The sequence below is a fragment of the Marmota monax genome, unplaced genomic scaffold (genome assembly GCF_021218885.2).
Source record: "Marmota monax isolate L192 unplaced genomic scaffold, Marmota_monax_Labrador192_F-V1.1 WCK01_AAM20220418_F8-fsc00405, whole genome shotgun sequence".
In the NCBI taxonomy this organism is placed as follows: domain Eukaryota; kingdom Metazoa; phylum Chordata; class Mammalia; order Rodentia; family Sciuridae; genus Marmota; species Marmota monax.
Window position 1 is genome coordinate 164,659 of NW_026694917.1, and position 21,661 is coordinate 186,319.

The window sequence follows — 21,661 nt, forward strand, 5'->3', positions numbered from 1 at the left end:
ATGTCGTTTCAGGCCATTAAGTCTGTGGTAATCTTATTTTTTTGTGGTGCTGGGGATTGGACAGGGTCCCATTTGCCAGGTGAATGTACCACTGAGCTACATCCACAAGTTCGAAGGAATTTGTTAGAAAACAAATAACAGCCCTGATGTACTTTAGAATGGTTCTTCCAGACTTGGCCATAAATGAAAGCTTATGGTAAATGAGGTAGATTTAGATTAGAATTACCAGAGTTCTGAGAAGAGGGTCAGCAGGCCCAGTGCATGTTAAAACTAACTTATTGCTTGAGACCTGAGAACCCCACGCTGGACTGTTATCCCAGAGGAACCAAAGAACTCCTGGTTCACTAGGATAACAGGATGCACCATGACAGGCGCCTGGTACTGAGTTCAGTGGTGGCTGTCCCAGAGGCTAGAATTAACAGCAGATTCTACCATGCAACTCAGTTCCCTAATGTTAGTGGGGATGACTGAATTCTGGATTAGAAGAGGCGGTGGCATTTAACCATCAAAGGAAAAGTAGATCTCCTAATGGTGGGCTCCGCTGCTGCCTAAATGCTCTGTGGGCCTTCATCATGAATATACTGACAAGTCGGCATTACATGTAGAGTTTAAGGTGCTGGCAGGACACCCAGATCTTTAACAAACTACTTGAAACAGAAAAAATTTCTTTTTCCAGTAATTACACCTTACACCACCCCAAATATATGGCTGATACATGAAGACTATCATTTAGAACTGTGGCCTAATTGGATCCTGGGATGGCATACAGGGCAGCTTCCAGAGACCAGACTTGGTACTTGCATGAACCTTTCTTATTATCCCTGCTTGGCAGAAGGCAAAAAGATATTTCAGTGACTACTTAACAAAACAAACCTATCATAATATGAAGATAAAGCAGTTGGGTTTCTAGGTTTCTGGACCAGAAACACCATAAGGAAAAGTGTTTTAAGAGGCCACAGAGATTGCAGTCAGGACAGACAGGATGGATTTTTTTTTTTTTTTTTTTTTTGACAGGATGGATTTAAGATAATCAAATTGTGTTTTACTTCTCGAGTTTTGGAAGAAGGAAGCTGCCCAGGGAGAGTCAATTTTAATAGACTCTGGAATGGACAGGATAAATACAACCAAAATGCAAATGAAGTTGATGAAATGATCCCAACAATAAAAAAAATGTACTTAATAAAGCACAATGTAGACCAAAATGTAGCTTCTATACATACTCTACCACAACCCCTCATATATACATTCACAAGTAACAAAAGCTTTACTTACCCCCAACTCAAAATTTCTAAGAGCTAAACCAGTAGGAATAGTTTCATTTATAGTCAGTTTTGATAGTACATCATTTATCACAATAATAGTCCTGAGGCATGATATGATGTTACATGTTTATTCTGAATTCAATCAAACTGTGTTCAGTGTTATCAATTCTTCACAAGTTATAACTCTGGAATATACATTGAAAGGTTAAACAGTTTTAATATTTCTTAATTATACTGGATATACATCAGTTTATGCAGAAGGCAATGCTGGCATGGTTTGCTGGGTCCTGAAGTATGGGGAGGGGACCTCCTGCCTTTGAGTGCTGTGGAGCTGTCACTCCACAGGCATCCCTGATGGTGGGTGGAACAAAATCTATCAATAGAGTTTACTGCATCACGGGCTTCTCCCTACCATTTACGTTCCAAAGTTTACGAAAACAATAATGAAAGAGGGATACTTGACAATTATAGTACTTCTCCCTCTCCAGTGTGGACTCTTTGATGTTTGGAAAGATTTGACTTGCTACAGAAGGTTTTTCCACAATGATTACACCAATAGGGCTTTTCCCCAGTGTGGATTCTATGATGTTTATTAAAATTTGAGCTGTGGTTGAAGGCTTTCCCACACTCCTTACATTTATAGGGCTTCTCTCCGGTGTGGAGGCGCTGATGTGAACTGAGGCCTGCGTGCTGGCTAAAGCTCTTTCCACACTCATTACACTGATAGGGCTTCTCCCCAGTGTGGATGCGATAGTGTCGAATGAGGCTGCCTTTACCACTGAAAGCCTTTCCACAATCTTTACACTGATAGGGCGCCTCTTCCGTGTGCATTCTCTGATGCTTAAGGAGGTCTGAGCTCTGCCCAAAGGCTTTCCCACACTTACAGTCATAGGGCCGCTCCACCAGGTGTGTTCTGTAATGGAGGGTAAGGTTTGAGCTATGGCTGAAAGCCTTCCCACACTTGGTGCACACATAAGGTTTCTCCCCAGTGTGCGTTCTCCGGTGTTTGGTAAGATTCGAGCTATTACTAAAGGCTTTCCCACACTCGGCACATATGTAACGCCTCTCTCCTGGGGTGGGTTTAGTGTGTACTGATTCTGCCCCTTTCTTGGAACCTGTGTCTTGAAGAGGGGTTTTTGCTCCTCTTTCCTTTCCAAGGTTCCCCCACTGCCTTTCTGACCTGGCCCCACACTTATTGGCAACAATCACAGGAATGATATCCCCTTTGAGTCCATCTGCATGAGACTCTTCTTCAGAACTTTTCTGCTCATCTGCTGATTCCTCATTATGGGGATCCAGTTTATAGTCTGAAACAAGAAATGGAGAAAGGATATGCTTGTTGTTTCCTATTAAGAGGAAGAAACAGTTAAAAAAGAAATAGGATCGTCACACATAAGCTCCCTACCACAAGCTACAATGGTCTGATGAGTCCATGAACATTTCTGCCATGAAAGCTTCATATATATATATATGGCACAAGGTATAAACAGGAAAATAAGCACATCTGAACAGGAGCAAAGGAGACGAATGATGCTCAGGCAGGAACAATGACCAAAGCTGATTAAGGAACAAAAATAACTTAAGGGAGATGAGGCTAAGCGGCAAACTCACAGAACCCGCATTCCCACAGAACCGAATATGAAAGCGATGAAGAACATTCAGGGCATTCAGTCCCATTTACATTCATTCTGATTCCAGATCAGGACTAATATGAATGGGGGTTAACTCACCATTTAACTAATGCTGGCTATGTCTTATCATTAGTGACAATATCAGACTGAACCAGTTTAAAGCATTTTGCTAGGTAGTTAACACTTCATTAAAGTCATTTTAACCATTTGTGGAAAAGGGTCTATGAGAAATGTACTCTGAAAAACAGGCTCTTGCGGAGAACTGTTATCCCTCCATGGAACCCGTCTCTCTCTCTCTCTCTCTTCATCCTCCTATTCACTTTTCATAAGAAGCAATCACTTGGCGACATTTTGAGTTACTGCATGAGCCATGAGCTATGTGTAGCACGTACATCTTACTTAACATAAATAAAAGTAACTTAATACAAGTTAAGATTTCGAAAGTAGTCTAATGAAGCAGGCTTTGAAAAACAGTTTTCTGGGGCTGGGATTGTGACTCAGTGGTAGAGCACTCGTCTAGTACATGCAAGGCCCTGGGTTCGATCCTCAGCACCATATAAACATAAATAAATAAAATAAAGATTGAAAAAAAGAAAAAAAAAAAGAAAAATAGTTTTTTAGGGACATTTAGCTCAGGGACATTGGGACATTCAGCTCACTTGGTTTATTTCCTGAATTTGAGTATTTGTGTCTTTCATCACTTCTGGACAATCTCAGTCTCTCCCAACTCTATTCTCCCCTGGAATTGATGTTAAACAGAGCTGTATGGCCTGCCCACTCCCCACTACCCTCGGCGCCTTCCATCTCTTCTTTCCATGCAGCATTTCAGGTAACTTTCTCAGTTTACCCCTCGGTCCACTAATCATCTCTTTAACTGTTTAAAATAGCCACTGTGTTCATTTTATTGACCACAGTTTTCATGTTCAGAAACGCTATTTTTTTTAATCAAAGCTGCCTGTTTATCCCTCCCCCGACAGCTTCTTACTATCTTGAGATTGCAATGATTTGTATTAATTTATTTGAAACCAACTTATATTATAAAGTGATTTACATCAATGTTCCATTATCACAGATAATTGAGCTTTAATTTTCCTTCTGTTGGGTCTACTGACTCTTATTCTCCCTTGGATATTTCATAATTTTATAACTTTTATTTCTTAGAAAGGCTTTATACCCCCAACTCTCACTCTAAATAACTGTACAGCCTGGAATAGTCTAGAATTTGCTGGAATACACAGTCTGTGGCTTCACATTTGCTCTGTCACGTACTGAGAACCAAGGCTTATGTTAACTTCTTAGCTTGGTGGTTTCTGTACCATTCAGGTAAAATAAAGTCAGATCTCCTACTAAGGTAGCTGTCTAGGGTTTCAATGTCTCTGGGTATGCTTCTATCTCCACTTAAGATTGGCAAACTTCGGTTCTGGATCCCATGCTAGTAGGATCGTTCTTTGGGCCTAACAAGACTTTTCACAGTTAGTGTATAACCTTTTGGGTCTTCTTCATGCAAGGCTTTCAGAAACTTCCTTTCCCTCAGGAGGGCTCAAGAACCTGTCTTTTCTCCCCATTTGGACATTAAAACCTGAGCCTGCTACTGGCTCTGATAATCCTTCCTCTCTACCTCTCCTCTGGGTAGCACTGCCAAGTGACTATGCCAAGAGAAACAGAAAATAAAACTAACCATTATGGCTATCTATAACTTTAAGTAGTCTAGAAACTCCCAGAAGGCTCCAAATGACTAGAGAGGAGAATTGGCATTAAACATTTAAATTTAGCCAGACAGTTCCATTTTTTTTTTTTTTTTTTTTTTTTTTTACTTTTCCCAGAGAATATGATTAACAGAGATCAAAACTCTGTTTCCAGCCAGGCATGGTGGTGTACACCCATAACCCCAGTAGCTTGGGAGGCTGAGGCAGGAGGATCACAAGTTCAAGGCCAGCCTCAGCAACTTAGTGAGGCCCTGTCTCAAAATAAAATATAAAAAAAGGACTAGGGATTTGCTAGTGGTTAAGCACCCCTGAGTTCAATCCCCAATACAGAAACAAACAAACAAACAAAAACCCCACCCGTTTCTAAGATGGAATTCCATGTGTGTGGGACATGGTAACATCTCATGGAGATTTCTGAGGGCTATGGACTCTGCTCATGAAAGTACAACATACACATGATTAGCGATTACACCACCTACACTTGAGCAAAGCCCTGGTGGACTATAAGATCTGGAATAATGTCCCATGTTTTCATAAACATAACTAAAAATTAAATATTTTAAGATTTAGTTGTAATTCTTCTAGGAAACGATAGTATGAGCATAGAAACCATTAGTATGAAATAACAAAGGGGAAAACCATCTATAGTGTCTGAGACTGTTCTGTAAACTATGATTTGTGGATTTGAGCAGGGAAGTACGGCTACCCCAATACAGCTGTGACCTGCTAGCTTCAGAAAGGAGGCTGCCAGTTATCTTCCATTCATTCTTTCCCGATCCATTGTCTCTTGCTCTGTACCCGCAAGAAACTAACTGCTAGAGGACTGTACAACTGTCTTGTTTGTCCTGATCTGGCTGCCAGGGGGGTCTGCCAATAGGGAAACTAGCAGAAGATGTGTGGGCAGGAGCAGCGTCAAACTGGGGTATTTATTCCCTTTGCTCTCTATCTGATGACAGGGTCTGCAGCCACAGCTCCTATCAAGTGACCTCCCTCCTCCCTCAACCAAGGCTACAGCTCCCATCAGACTCTGGTGACGGGTCCTCTTTCTCAACCCTTTAGGCTCATAGAGAGTAATGCCTCCCTCCCTTAAATGGTACTGGGGACTGAACCCTGGGGAGCTTAACACTGAGCTACATTCCTATCCCTGGTCCTTTTTATTTATTTTTTTGACAAGGTCTTGCTTAGTTGCCCAGACTGGCCCTGAACTTACAATCTTCCTGCCTCAACCTCTTGATAGTTGGGTTATTACAGGCATGCACCACCACATCTGGTGATAATAATACCTTTACATTGCTGTCTAGGGTGCTCTACCCGTCACTGGCTGTCCACACCTCTGTAAAGTCCTTTATCTAACTCATTTCACTTGGCCCTCTAAGAGTGTGCCATCTGTTCCCACACCAGGACCCTGGCTGATACAGTTAAATGTGGGGAAGAAAGGAAACTGCTTAGTTAGCCTGCTAGTCAAGTCAATCCAGGAGTCACTACACACCAGGAGTCACTACACACCAGAAATTATGGATCCTTCTCCTTCTTCAACTATGAAGGCCAGGGCCCTCTAAGATGGTGCTCACCTTGACTTTTTCTTGGATCCTGAGTGTAATCCTGCTCCTCACCAGTCTCTTGGATATACAGAGGCCCCCAGGATTCATACTTGGGACTGGTCTCCACAGACTGTGTCTGCATGCTGCTCAGGGATGCCTTGGCACTTCCTGAAGATGACGTCTTCTCCCACACTTGTTTCTGTTCATTTGGAGTTGAAACCTAGAAATAGTAAGAAATGGCTGGGTTTGTGCACAGCTCACTATTAGAATGAAATATCTCAGGGAAAAACTAGGGAAAGAAAAGAAAAACATCCATCCTACTGGATCCTCAAGATTAAAGAAGAAAACTTACAAGGAAAATGGTCCAACTCACAGTAATTCTATCCAGCTAATTTGGTTGAATGGACAAATCCGTGTTCCTGCAGGGAATGCTATGCTTTTAATATCTGAAATTAAAAAAGCCCCCCTTCCCTACCTGCAGTGCTGGTTCATCCAGTTCTCGCTCTAGATCTTCCAGGAGAGTGACGGCCTCTTCGGCACTCTCTGGGCAATGGTCCTGCACCCAGGCCTGAAGTTCTTGGGGCAGGATGGTCAGGAACTGCTCCAGCACCAGCAACTCCAGGATCTGCTCCTTGGTATGGATCTCCGGCCTCAGCCACTCACAGCAGAGCACCCGGAGCTGGCTCAGGGCCTCCCGGGGCCCAGGGGTGTCATGGTACCCAAACTGCCTAAAGCGTTGACGGAACATCTCCAGGCTGGGAAGGCACTTCCCTTTCTCTTCTTCATCCTCGACTTTCACAGTTACAGGCCCCACCTGATCCTGAGGGGGCCTGGGGCCCAGAACTGTGGCCATGCCCACCACCTTGGTCATCATACAGACTCCAGAAATGGCTTCTCTAGGGCAGGCTTTGTGGAGCAGGAGTTTTGGTTCTTTTGGGTTTCTGGTTCCTTAGGGCCACACGTTAAACCTATGAAAATACGGTCACCATAAAATCACCAAAAGAAAAAGTGACTTTTTTTGTTTGTTTTTATAGACATACTTTTAGTACAGGAAATTGTAGAAATTATGACCAAAATTATTATTCAAAATTATTCTGGAGTCAGCTTGTGATAGCCTACTTTGATTTTACTGTGTTGTGTCTCTATCTTCCTAAAAAGTGCTGTGTGGCATAATTTAAAAATCAGATTAATTTGCTCCAAAAACTGTTTCACAATCTTACAACTAGAGATACCTTAGTGTCTGAACATTCAACAAGCTATCTAGTGGTCAAATACTGTCTGTTTGAACCTAAGACATTTATTTAACTTGAACATTAAAAATTTACTAGTCAAGGGCTGGGGTTGTGGCTCAATGGTAGAGCACCTGCTTAGTATGAGGCACTGGGTTCAATCCTCACACCACATAAAATAAAATAAAGTTATTGTTTCTATCTATATAGAAATATATTTTTAAAAAATTTAGTAGTCAAATAACTGGGTTTCTTGGCATAACCAGGTATGAGGTTGGAATTAACTAACATACAATAATGAAGTGTAATTAAAGACATAATTTTGAGCTTCACTTGACCCATTTTAAGTAGGGCATATGCAAGTTTTTAAATGTCTTTAGCTTTTTAACAGAAAGGCAGGTGGAATGACAGAGAATAGACTAAAAGTGACATGTATTCTTATTGTGATATTTATTTTGACAAAATGTCACTCAAAATAGAGGATACAAAAAAAATGCTTAAAGTAAGGCTGGGGTTGTAGCTCAGTGGTACAGCATTTGCCTAGTATCTATGAAGCACTAGGTTTGATTGTCAGCATCGCTTAAAAATAAAGTATTGTGTGCATCTGCAACTAAAAATATTTTTTAAAATGTTTAAAGTATCTTTTCTTTTAAATTTTAAATACTCTAAATCTTTCAGGCTATTGACACATGTGAATACCAACACACAAGTAATAACATAATCACTTCGATTCTCTTCATTTGCCATGAAGTCTATTCATTCAATATCTGAATACCTGTCATGCGGATGGTACTAGGGCTGCAGTGGGCAAGTACGACACACACCCCACCCTCTGGGAGCTTTCAAACTTTTATAATAGGGGAGATGGTAAATAATAGACAGGAGAATCAGTCTAAAATTACTGGCACTTATTAAGCATATTTAAAAATTAATAAATTAATCAAAGTCTTATGTTTGTGACTGATCTTCCTGTTTTCAAGTCTTAAGCAGCATCTTTCAAGACATCTAGGCATCCTATGTTGAATATGGCTATCTAGAAGAACAAAATTCTGCCAGTCCTAAAAAAGAGAAATACTTAAAACACCTACATGAAATTACACTGATAATAACTGTAAAGACTATAAAGAGGATCTATAAATACTTTATAAAACCTGAAGGAGGACTTGTAGTACATCTCGACCTAGCACATTTAACACACCAAACTAAGCTAGTTTTGTACATGCATCAATCTCCCTGGATCTGGCTTGCCAGCACCTCGAGGTATAAAAAGTGATAAATATGTGCATAGTACAAACATAACGAGGGAAAAAGACCAAAACTTAATTAACAGTGACACTGCTGGGTTATGTAATGATAGAGAATTTCAACATTCTTTTCTTGTTTGGATTTCCAAATTTTTTAAAAACAATGTATATTACTTCTTTCGTAATCAAAAAATCTTTAAAGGTATTACAAATAGTCCTTTGACAAACTAAATAGTTTTTATTGCTGGTGCTGTGCGGAGAAGGTTTGTATTTATGAAATTAATGTTGGTGGAATGCTTAGCAATAGAATCAAAAACATCAGCAAGAAGCTCAAAACATGAGAAGGGAAACTACGGCACAGCAAGAAAAACATACAGCACTATTTCAGAACTAAAGCCAATCATCCAAATAAAGGATTCTCTGGCTAAATTTGAGTCTAGGAAATAAGGGGTTAGCCAACACCAAACAAGACTTTTAGCTTTTGTTGTTATGGAACTTCTTTGGATATTTTCAATGCTACCAATTTCCCCAAATACTCCAAAATAGGAAAATGCCATTCCCCATCTTCAGGAACTACCAATGAATAATCAGTTTGGGAAATGAAAGCCAACAGTCTTTAAAAATTTGCAGAAAAGATGAATATGGAGAGTTTGTGGTATCCTTTGATGTAGTTAGAAAAATTTAACCAGCCAAGAAACTTATTTATTTCTATGGTAGGAGAAATCAAACCAAGGATTCTCTACCACTAAGCTACGTCCTCAGCCCTTTTTATTTATTTTAAAATTTTGAGATAGGGCCTTGTTGTTGCTCAGTCTGGCCTTGAACTTGCTATTCTACTGTCTTCCAAATCACTAGGGTTATGGGTGTGGCTGCTGTATCCCAGCTGAGGAATGTTATTTTTAAATAATCAAAGTATTTTTAATACTAAAAAAGAAGAACTACTTGGATCTGGGGTGTGAACTAGCTTGGGAAATACACTGCAGTTGAGGATAAGGCTGAAGAATCACTGAGCAGCAGAAAGCTCAAGTGATAAGTTGTAGCTGAAGGTAAGACAATATAAGGTGGAAAGAGAACAGGAGCTTTAGTTTACTATGTAAACTATTCACTGAGGAGTGAATAGAATGGGAGTCTAGCACATGTCTGGTATATAACAGATGCTCAATAAAGTGGAGTGGAGACTGAGGCATGAGGATTGCTTGAGCCAGAGTTTGGGGCTAGCCTGGGAAATAGAAGAAGACCCTGTCTCTTAAAACAAAAGATTTTGTGGAGTGTATGAATGAATGAACTGGACTTAAAAGTAACTACAATGCTCCCTTAGTGAGATAAAAACAATAGCTCTAGGTTTGAAACCAGTAGAGACCAAGTACATACTGTGCCTAGAAAAAAGATCATGTCCTACCCAGATTCTTTCCTCATGAACCCTGGATGAAGCAATCTAGCACTGAACAAGGCAGCCTGGCTCTGATTCATTTTTTTAAAATAAACACACACACACACACACAGTTGTAGATGAACACAATACCCTTATTTTGTTTATTTAGCTTTTTTTTTTTTTTTAAATTTTATGTGGTGCTGGGGATTGAACCCAGTGCCTCATGCATGCTAGGCAAGCACTCTGCCACTGAGCCCCAGCCCCCCTGACTCATTTGTCCCCAAGGACAGTTGTTTCCCTCATGCTACACAACTTGCCCTGGTCAATTTAACTTGCAGACTTTTAAGATTGTAATTCTTTCTCTCTCTCTCTTTTTGGTACTGGGAATTGAACCCAGGGGCACTTAACCATTGAGCCACATCCCCAACCCCCACACCCTGTTTTTTTTTTTTTTTTTGGTAGCAGGGATTGAACTCAGTGGCACTCAACCCCTAAGCCACATCCCCACCCCTATTTTATATTTTATTTAGAGACAGGGTCTCATTGAGTTACTTATCACCTCACTGTTGCTGAGGCTGGCTTTGAACTCAGCATTCTCTAGCCTCAGCCTCTCAAGCTGCTGGGATTATGGCACCTGCCACCATGCCCAGCCTCATACACTTAGTTTTTTTTATTAAAAACACAAATCCTGAAGCATCCTAAGAGATGCCATTAGATGTTCTGACAGAGTGGACCAGCTTCAGCACCTTCACACTGATCTCTGTCTGCACCTAGTTTAGCCACCGAATCACCCAAGTGCAAGACTCCTAGAAAAACTGAGGCGGGGGAGACGTGCCATCTAATCTCCTAGAATAAAGCGCCATGATTGTGCTGGACAGACAGAATCACAATTGGCCCTCTATCTCTCCACTAGGTCTCATCACTCCTCTCCTTATTCTCTATGTTCCACTAAGATCTAATAATCATGTAGGATTCTGTTTCATTCCTGTCTCAGCTTACTAATTAATTCAGGAAAACGTGCACAATCTTAGTAATAAGAAAAGAACTGTCCCAGATGTGGTGATGCATGCCTGTAATAGGAGCTCACTGAGGCTGAGGCAGGAGAATTACAAATTCAAAGTAAGCAGGAACAACAAAATCAAAGCCTCAATGAAACGGTTCCACGGACGTTGGAATCTTCTATGGCAAGAATTTTAAACATTTAAAAATTGGATAATAAACTGTCTTGACATTATTTTTTTTTCCCCTCCCTGAAGCAAACCAGTAATTTAACATTTGGTCACGCGGAGTTTGTGTAAAGATTCATTTTGGGATGCTCTCCTGGTCTTGGCATTCGAGTTTTTCTTTTTTTTTTTTTTTTTCGTTTAATATTTATTTTTTAGTATTTGGCGGACACAACATCTTTGTCTGTATGTGGTGCTGAGGATCGAACCCGGGCCGCACGCATGCCAAGCGAGCGCGCTACCGCTTGAGCCACATCCCCAGCCCCTCGAGTTTTTCTTAAAGTGTATATAAACTCAAAAAGCAAGTGAAGAGAAAACAAAGGCTCACACAACTCACATGGTCTTCAACTACAGTGAACTTTTGTTTGGAGCTACCTAGATTGTTTCCTCTCCACCGTAGTTTTTATCCCCCGGTCCACAGTACTTTTCCTTATATAGCTTGGCTTTCCAAATCTCTCTCCCCAGCCAAATCACCTCTCTTTACACCCTACTTATAATCGGTCCTCTAAAAACGTTTCCAAACCGGACCAGCTCTCCGCTGTGCGTAAGCTTTCCAACCTGGGCGCAGCCCGAAGTTGCTGGGCACGGCCCGCGGCTGCCAAGATGCCGCTTCCCACAGGAGGTTCCCACCCATCGGACGTTACTTCTAACAATGAGCCTCGAGTTCAGACCTAATTGAGAGCCACGGAAGGAAGGGCGGGCAGCCCCAGGCCGACTAACGAACGGCTCGGCTCGAGAGAGCACAAAAGAAAGCTCCTCTGGGGCGCAGAGGAGACAAGGTTTCATTTGTTAAAGCCCTAGGGGGTGGAAAAACCATTCCAGAGAGCCGGCGCCTCCATCAGCACGGGCTGGGCAGGGACCGGGGCTCCTCCCCACAGCCCCGCTAGGGCCAGTCGGAGATTCCCGGAGACCACAGCCGCTAAGCCAGTCCCCCTGTCCCTCCCTAAACCTGGCCACCGACCCCTCCCCACCCGCCGCGATAACCGGGGACCAACAGGCTCACCGTGAGTCACAGCCGCTCCGGGCGCGGGGAGACCGCTCGGCAGGCCGCGAGACGGCGCAGCCGGAAGTGCGTCAGAGCCCCGCCCCCGCGGGAGTTGCTGAGGGGCCGCGTGTCCCCTCTAGGAATTCGGGAAACTCCTTGATGCCCTGGTTCAGGAGCGTTTGGAGAAGCGGAATCGCCCTTAAAGGAGATTGAGGCCTTAAGGAGTCAGACAGCTTTCTGCCCGTTTTTACCCAGACGGACCGACCAGGCGAACGCTTCGTCGGGTTTCCAGCATAGCTCCCGACACCCTGGGACGAGGGTTGGGGGGCAATACCGGCTGAGCGTGGTGACCTAGGGCCCCTTGTCGACTGCCTCAGGCCCATCACCACGTTTAGGTACCTGGGCCCGTGAAGCGGGAGGTACAGATATCACTTGCAGATGCGGGTCATGGTGTCAGTCCGAAGTGGCCGTGTGCATTTGCGAGTCCTAACCTTCCCCTGCAGAAATAAATCATAGGGGCTGCGCTTCTCTGGATGTTGCAGGACTTGATAAGGAGGTCTTTGCTTGTCTTTTCCCCTATGGTCTTGTGCAGCTGCAGGTTCCCAGACTGAAGATGCTGTTTTCGACCTCAGTTCCCCCCCCCCCCCCCCCCCCCCCCCCAAGCATCCCTTAGAGAGATTGCTTTTGTCTGGTGTTGCAAAAGTCACATATATTGAGGGACAGGAACATGAATGCATGCCTGAGCACGGAATTCCCTGTCCATATATATCATAAATTTAGACATTCCCCCTCGACGTGTTCTAGTATCATTTTTTTAAAATTATTTTCAAAAGCATAAAAATATTTTAAAAAGTGACATGATAGTCAAAATTAGTCTCATTTTCTTCATTCCGTCATGGACTTCCCACTCCTTACCAAATTATTTTGCAGTAAACCTCTGACATAATTATTTCCTTAGGATTTTTGAAATAAAGCCAATCTTTCAGCATCGGTCAGATGTCTGAGATTGGCCTGTCTTAGGTGCCATATCCTAAGGGGAGTGTTTACAAGCTAGTGGTCATCCAAAGATCACATTAGCAAATCTAAAGATGTAAGGCCTGAACACCATGCATCCATCCTAAGAGAACTTGCAGAATTTGTCTTTATCCCTTGTCATAGAAAACAAGATGGGGAATACCTTCAGATTGCCTTAGTTTCAGCTGTGGGAGTTATATAGCATAGTTATAAAGCAATGTTAGTTTTCAAGTACTGGTGAAGTGCTGTCATTTGGAAATACAGTTTGTTTTAAGAGATCCCAGAAGGTAGGATGAGACCAATGAATAGAAATAATGGAAGTATTCAATAAAAGGAAAAACATTCTTTTAGGGTTGTTCAAAAGTGAAGACATGTCCTCCAACATCCTGTGCCATTCTGAAGAATGGGAGAGCACTTAGGTGATGGGTATGGAGGTTTTGCACAGTGAATTGTTGGGCTAGATAAACTTCAACATCTTTTTTCTATTGTTTGGCCAGATCATATTAACTTTTTCCCTTCTCTCCAACTTTTTCATAATACTTATTTACCACTGCCATTCCCTGCATACACCTCCTTTGAGTCCTTACCATGGGCCAAGTACTGTTAGGCATTTTGTTAATTCTTTCTTGCTGCATAAAAGACTACCCTAAAATTTAATACCTTAACACAATGATTGTTTTAATATTTTCCACATCACCTCAAAAAGATACAGATTGGCTGGCCTGTTCTGCTTTCCATGGTGTCACTTGAGCAGCAATGGCTGCCAATAGGTGCTGGGCCAGAGACTGGAAACTCAGCTGGGGATATTGGCCTGGGGGCTTGGTCCCTCCACTTCACTGCTTGGGTCTTTTTGTGGCTTGATGACTAGATTCCCCAAAAGGAGCATTTTAAGAGGGTAGGACTTGTAGATGCCTTTCAGTGGGAGTTATATAGCATAATTTCTACCGTTGTTTTTTTTTTTTTATAACAGGTTAATTGCCCAGAATCAAGGGGTAGAAAAGTGGATTATCTCTTGGTCACGCTGCAAGACTGATAATGTAAGCATCTTTGGAAACAATGGACTACACACACACATTTATCTCCATTACTTTATGAAATATTAATACTATGAAATATTATAATCTTGAGAACACTTACCCCTGTGAAATATTAAAATTTTCCATTTTTAAAGATCAGAAAACTTGGACCCAGAAAAGTACCTTTTCCAATATCATACAACTAATTGGTGGGAGAGTCAAGATTCAAACATTTATTTATTTATTTATTTATTTATTTTTGCATTACGATTCTTAATACACCATTATACAATAATTTATCATATCTGTGATTATATATAAGGTATGTTGACACCGAATTCACATCTTTATACATGTATTTTGTATAATGATGAGGGTCTCCTTTCACCATCCATGCTATTCCCCTTCTCCCTCCCTTTCCCTCCCACCCCTATTCCCTATTTAGAGGTAATCTTCCTCCCTTGCTCTCCCTCCCAACACCAATTTGAGTCACCCCCCTTATCAGAGAAGACATTAGGCAAGATTCACACTTTTTTGAGCTGGGGATCAAATCCAGGGCATCATGTGTGTTAGGCAAATGCTCTACTACTGAGCTACCTCCCCAGCCCTCAAGAGATTTTTTAAAAAGTCATTAAAAATTATTTCAGTGTTATTCATCTAAATCGTACTGTATTAAAATGAGTTAATATAAGCGGGTGTGGTGGTGCACTCTTGTAATCTCAGCATTTAGGAGGCTGAGGTAGGAGGATTGCAAGTTCAAGGCCAGCCTCAGCAACTCAGCAAGACCCTCCATAACTTAGTGAGATCCTGTCTCAAACTAAAAATGTACCTCAGTGGTAAAGCATCCTTGTGTTCAACCCCCAGTACCAAAAAAAAAAAAAAAAAAAGGTTGGGGCTAGGGATGTGGCTCAAGTGGTAGCGCGCTCGCCTGGCATGCGTGCGGCCCGGGTTCGATCCTCAGCACCACATACAAACAAAGATGTTGTGTCCGCCGAAAAATAAATAAATAAATATTTAAAAAAAAAAGGTTAATTTAGGATGATCCATTGTTTCCTTCCATTAATATAACCACAACCACATGACAAAACCCCAAAAGAGTAGACAAGGAAAAAGTTAGTAGATGTGACTTATGGTGCACTGTGATGTGTCATATGCACTTCCTCTTCAGAATGGTTTTGATTCCCAATCAGTTTATGTAGTGGCATCCCCTCCTCCACAGAAAATCTTAATTAAGCTTCTCCAGAAATCTTCACCATAATTGATCTTAGGACTATCAGCAAAAGAATCTCTACAAAAGAGTTCAATGTACTTAAGCTTCCTATTTCCTGTTGCTCTATCTTACAATTAAATTTGGCCAGGGGCCTCAAAGAGATCAGCACTCCAGGTGCTGAACATCTTTTACTAATTTTTCACAAACATTTATGGAATATATATATATATATATATATATATATATACACACACATACACATACATATATATGTACATACATACATATATACACACATACACATTCTGTACATGTACAGCTCTATATATAGTTATATATTGTAACTATATATGTATATATATACATATATAGTTATAATATATAACTATATATTACAATATTTAACTATAAATATTGTTACTTTTTGTAAAAGTTTTCAAGGGAAGTGTGTCTGCAAATACAGAGTATGATAAAAAAAACATTCTTTTAAGGAGGCCTCTTGCCTTCGGCTGGAGCTTCACTGAGATGTTTACATTCCAAAGAGAAGATGTTGCTAATTGGGCTTCATGGAAACAGCTGGCAGGTGGAGGGAAGAAAGGGGAGAAGCAGCTCTCCCCTTCTCAGGTGTTGTCCTTGAAGGGTAAACTTGCCCAGAGCAGTGAAAGAAAAAGCTGCTTTTGTGTGAACTTCTACAGACTGTGAACTTCTGAGCCCTACCCTTTACACACTGGGTATAAAGTTCTGAAACTGCCTGAACTCTGGGTTCAGGGGGATTAATTGATTACAGTGAAAGCTTTACCCTCTGAACCTGGCTGCACCCAAATAAAACTGCTTCCTACTGTCTTCAGTGTCCTGCCTCATCTGTCCCCTTCGACAATTATTAAGAACCTATAATATGCCAGGCATTGTGATAGGACAGGAAAAACTTAAAATGAAAAATATACAATTCTTGGCAGATATCTAAACAAATAATTACTGATATGGGCAATGATGAATGAGAAGGCCCTAATAAATGCAGACTGAATGAATGTCATTGTGAGTACCCACAGTCCAAGCTCTTTTTGCCCCATCCCTTCTATGCTGGCCTGGACTTCTGTTTCTGTGGCCAGGTACAATTCTAGAAGATAATTTCCTTCTTTTGGAGATGGATAATTGCTTAAAGTTCTTTAAATGAAAGCATAAATATGCTTCCATATAATTGCAACTCACTGATCCTAGTCTTTTTATCACAAAATACCTCAGTTGTGCAGGGTGTGGTGGTCCCAGTGGCTTGGGAGGCTGAGACAGGAGAGTTGTGAGTTCAAAGCCAGCCTCAGCAACAGTGAGGTGCTAAGCAATTCAGTGTAGACCCTGTCCCTAAATAAAATTCAAAATAGGTCTGGGGATGTGGCTCAGTGGCTGAGTGCCCCTGGGCTCAATCCCTGGTATCCCAAAACAAAACAAAACAAAAAAACCTCTAGTTGTTCTTGTTAGCCCTTTAAAATGTTTGAAAAATAATCACGTGTTTGTCCTAAAACTCGCCTAGAGGTAGGAGTTTTATGATTAGAAGCTGCTTCTGAATCCTGGAGCATAAAATGTGGTGCCTGGGGACCTGAACTCCCTTAAATGACATCTGGACAGTCCCACTTTACTTGCTGAACATTGCTCCATTCTCTGTTGTCTTGGGAGATTATTGTAGCTTGACAAAAGTAGTCAGATTCCTGTGCCCTTTGTAGCAGAAATCCAAAAGGGGGAATAACTACCCGTGTTCAATGCTGTCCCTGACTCCCTTCCTCCTTTTCCAGCATGGTCATGTTTTTCTCTAAAATGGTTCTTTTCTCAGTTTTCCTCGCTCATTTCTTCCACGTTTATTTTTGTTGCCATCAGCAGGCTTGCCCAGTAGGGGGTGATCAAAACTTGATTTTTCTTAGAACACAGCCAGGCAAGCTTCCCGTCTATTGCAACTCTGAACACTTCCCTATCTTCTTCCTGGAAAAAGTTCACAGATACAGTATGCTGGAGTGCTGCAAAGACATTTGCCAAAGAAAATGAAAAGAGAATAAAACTAGAGTTAGACAACTATAAAAAAAAAAATTGGGCTGGGGTTGTGGCTCAGCGGTAGAGTGCTCACCTCACACATGCAAGACCCTGGGTTCCATCCTCAGCACCACATTAAAAAAAAATAATAATAAGTGAAATAAAGGTATTGTGTCTAACTACAACTAAAAAATAAAATATTAAAAGAAAAAATTATTGAGTCCTTGTTAGAGTACAGCAAGGAACACCTAATTTGGGGACTGGTACCAACAGGGACCACTGAAATGGGATTTTTGCAGTAAAAGGCAGAGATTGGGCCTTACTCCAAATACAGCATTGGCAAGTGGGAATTGATAGGATCAGAGGGCGGGGATAATTGGATGGAAAATTACTAAGAATAAACATCAGGTGTAAGAAAGATGTTTGTATATAGGTGACTCTATGACCATTGTGATTCTGCAATCTGTACAATTAGAAAAATGAGAAATTATACCCCAATGATTCAAATGTATGAATTGCCAAGATCATTGTAATGTCATGTGTAGCTAAAAAAGATAAAATATAGGAAAAAAAAAAAAAAAGAAGAAGGATTCTGGCTAAAGCAACCTAACAGAATTATGGACAAAGGCCAGGATATCAGACATCACCTAGGGCATGGCAGAGGATGAGGAACTCAATCAGGTATCTAGGAGATAAGATATGGAGAATTGAGGGGACGGATTTCAGCTAAACTGACTTAGCAGGGTTTATTGCTGAAACAGAATTTTACAAGAAGTACACAGGTGGGTCTAAAAGATTTAGTAAACTGACTAAAGTTTGGTCAAGTAAGGAATCTGTCAGAACCCTCTACCTTAGAACCAGAATTCTGTTGCCAATGAAACTTGGAAGATCTGGGTATGCAATCTAATGATCTGAAAAATGGGCAAATTAATGCCTGCTCCCACAACTTTAAAATATTTGGAGAAAGATTAATTATAGCATGCATGTGAGAGTTAACTGGCTTGGTAAAGAAACAACACTCACAAATAGTAAGGGATTTTAAATCCTCAAAATGCTTTGCTATGATATTATTTCTAATCTTCTGTTGTTTTGTGTTGCTTTGGTGCTGGGGGTTGAAGACAGGGTCTCATACGTGAGCTCTACCAATGAGCTACACACCCAGCCCAATCTCCTTTCTGTTTTTAATGTCAATCTACCAGGGATAGATGTGGCTCCATCTACCTCATTCCTTCCTCTGTTCTGCCTTCTCCAGAAAAAAAGAAAGGCAATATATCCTGCCAAGACCTTTTCCTTCTGTAATAACAGTTTGCTGACTTGTTCTCTTGTTTGTGAAAAAAACCCAGAAAAGGTCTGCATAACCCAAGTGAAAGGAGATCACAATGGGTACTTGGTCTAGCCCTCCCCATGCAAATTCCCTTCCTCCTCAAGGACCTCCAGCAGCACCAGACATATTTGAATATCTAAACTGCTGCAGCTCCAAATGCTTGTGTGCTTAACCATTATGCAAAGATGCTCCATAAACATAATTTGGGGTCACAGTAGTGATGGATGAAAATGGGAGCATCGTCAAGCTCATAAAGGAGGACAAGAGACAGTAGTGAAAAGAAACTAGTTGCTGGAGCCAGATAAACTTGGCATTATTTATCTATCTACGGTAACTGGGACTGAATCCAGGGGTGTTTTACTACAGAGCTATATTTCAACCCTTTTTTTTTCCAGGTGTGCTGTGCATGTGAGGCAAGTGCTCTATCAACTGAGCTATATCCCCAGCCCATATTTCAACCTTTTTAATGTTGTATTTTGAGAGGGGTCTTCGTTAAATTTCTGAGGCTGGCCTCCAATTTGCAATCCTCCCGACTCAGCCTTTCAAGTCGCTGGGGTTACAGGTGTGTGCCACCATGTCTGGCTTTATCTTAGACTTTCTATAACCCATCTATCATTGTGTGATGTATGACTTGAGTATTACAGATATTATTAAGATTGTAATGGAATAAAAGAAATTCTGATCATTGCTACCAAGTGAACCATGAGTATTCGGTGAATTAACGACAATGAAAGTGTGAATTTATTATGATTCAATAAATTGTGACATTGTGGAAAGATACAAACACATGTGGTCTATGTTAAGGGCACAGCTCTTGACAAAGATTAAGCAAAGACAACAAAGATTTTTTTTATGTGTGTATGTGTGTGTCTGTGTGATGCTGGGGATCGAACCCAGGTCCTCACAACTGCTAGGCAAGCACTATTGTATTTTGTACATTTACAACTCTTTTCATTTTATTTTGAGATGGTCTAAATTGTATAGGATACCTTTGAACTTGTTATTCTCCTGCCTCAGCCTCCCAAGCAGCTGGGATTATAGGCATTTGCCATAATTTTTAAGAATTTGCTTTTGTCCCTTAAAAACCAAAGGTTTATGCTTATTCAGACATAGGGTAAGTGTCCAGGGGTGAGGAGGAGCCTGGAGGCACTAAAGAGGGAGGTCCTGTGCCTCAAAGTCAGCAGGACAGGCTAGCTGGGTCAGACCAACCAAATAGGAAGCACATTTGGATAGGTGAGGTCCTTGGAAAGAATATTGAGGGACGTCCACTGAAAAGGGGTGAGGCAAGGCTGTGGGAGGCATGTGAGGTTAGGAAGCAGGAGAAACTCAGAATGTTGAGGGGCACGGAACATAGGATTGACCAAGGGCAGGGGTTAAGAATGAAGGTGGCCTTCATTCTTAACAATAATAATAATGTCTGCATATTTTCCTCTTGCAGCTCTCAGGGCCAGGCCCAGGAATGGAGGAAGCAGAAGAAGCTACCAGGCTTTGCACTCGACAGGACAGGAGTGAAGGAAGAGAGGTCTCGGGAGGTAAACCCTGAGCCTTATGACTCAGTGGCTCTTGGGTGCCGTGGGGACAGTGTGAGCCTCTGGTCCTTTCCATGCCCAACCTAGACTCTCTCACAGGGGCCCCTCATCAACAGATTTGGAAGGTTCTGTCCTACAGAATCACAGATGGACCAGCCAAGACAAATACAATATGATCGTGCTACCTCAAGAGCAGGCAGTTTTCAGAGTTTTTGAAGGTATGATACTACGATAAAAACAAAAACAAACAAAAAACACAACTTAGTCTTTGTTCCTAGTTCCTGGCACACAGCTCCTAAAACCTTTGGACTCTCCAGAGTGGTGGTGGGTTATTTTGGTTGTTGTTTTTTATACTGAGGATTGAACCGAGGGGCACTTAACCACTGAGCCACATCCCCAGTCCATTTTATTTTTTGAGACAGGGTCTCATTAAGTTTCTTAGGGCCTTGCTAAATTGCTGAGGCTGGCTTTGAATTTGCAATCCTCTTTGCCTCAGCCTCCTGAGTTGAGATTACAGGTGTGTGTCACCATACCCTGCCCCGAGATGTGTTACTTGTATGTTGATGAGATGACTGGTGACTGGGGTCCCCTAGATAGCTTCAGCCTAGGTTTTGATTGCTGGAGAGACCAGAGAATGGTTAGAGGGTTGAAGCCCCTGATCAGACCCACTGATTGCTGGGAACAGAGGGGCTGGAGTGTGTTATCACCAATGATTAAAGATGTAACCATTCATGCCTACATAATGAAAACTCCATAAACTCCCCAATCCCCAGGCTTGTGAAGCTTCTTGGGTAATAGTGAAGTGCTGGGAGGGTGACCTGCCCAGAGAAGGTATGGAAGCTCCATGCACCTCCCCAAGCCCACCCTAGACCAGGCCTTCTGGCTGTTCATTTGCTTGCTTATAGGACATCTGGTGTTGCTGAGATAAGTGGTGTGGGGAAACCCCAATTTGGTGTCAGCAGTCTTGTGAGGAGAAGCAGTTCACAGATCATGCTTTGGACACTGTAGATCCTGCCCTGCATCTCCCCAGCTCACTTTTCACCCAGGCCATTGGAGTGAACAGTTTTTGTAGGTGCACCCAGCAGCTCTTGCTCCCTGGCCTCCGTGGTGTGCAAACCTGGAGTAGGAAGTTATCACTCCCTGGAGCAACTTTTGAATAAATGCTCCCTCATGCAGTTCCCAGAGTAGGCAATCTTGTCATGGGGATATTGGGCTTCACTTATCCCGGTGACCAAACTCAATACGTATTGGATTTCTTCCCAGTATCTTCTTGTTCTCTGGAATTATTTCTTAAATTAAGTCATCCGCACACCAGCCCTTACCTCGGACTCTGCTTTCTGGAGCCCTCTGCTCAAGGAT

The 21,661-nt window shown here is 41.8% G+C and overlaps 1 protein-coding gene across 1 annotated transcript; it reads right to left on the reverse strand.

Moving 5' to 3' along the window:
• Window positions 1-1,376: 1,376 nt before the first annotated feature.
• On the reverse strand, window positions 1,377-12,337 carry Zscan21 (zinc finger and SCAN domain containing 21). Its single transcript, XM_046427204.1, has 4 exons — window positions 12,212-12,337; window positions 6,616-7,108; window positions 6,171-6,360; window positions 1,377-2,569 (listed from the first exon to the last, which is right to left on the reverse strand). Exons 2-4 carry the CDS (start codon window positions 7,012-7,014, stop codon window positions 1,728-1,730), a joined length of 1,431 nt encoding a protein of 476 aa, XP_046283160.1. The 5' UTR covers window positions 7,015-7,108; window positions 12,212-12,337; the 3' UTR covers window positions 1,377-1,727.
• Between the last annotated feature and the right edge of the window lie 9,324 nt (window positions 12,338-21,661).

Coding starts and splice junctions, on each gene's coding strand:
- Zscan21 (XM_046427204.1), bottom strand. CDS start 7,014: ATGATGACCAAGGTGGTGGGCATGGCCACAGTTCTGGGCCCCAGGCCC. Junction 6,361..6,615: donor TGGATGAACCAGCACTGCAG/GTAGGGAAGGGG, acceptor TACTATTTCTAG/GTTTCAACTCCAAATGAACA. Junction 2,570..6,170: donor GGATCCAAGAAAAAGTCAAG/GTGAGCACCATC, acceptor TTCTTGTTTCAG/ACTATAAACTGGATCCCCAT.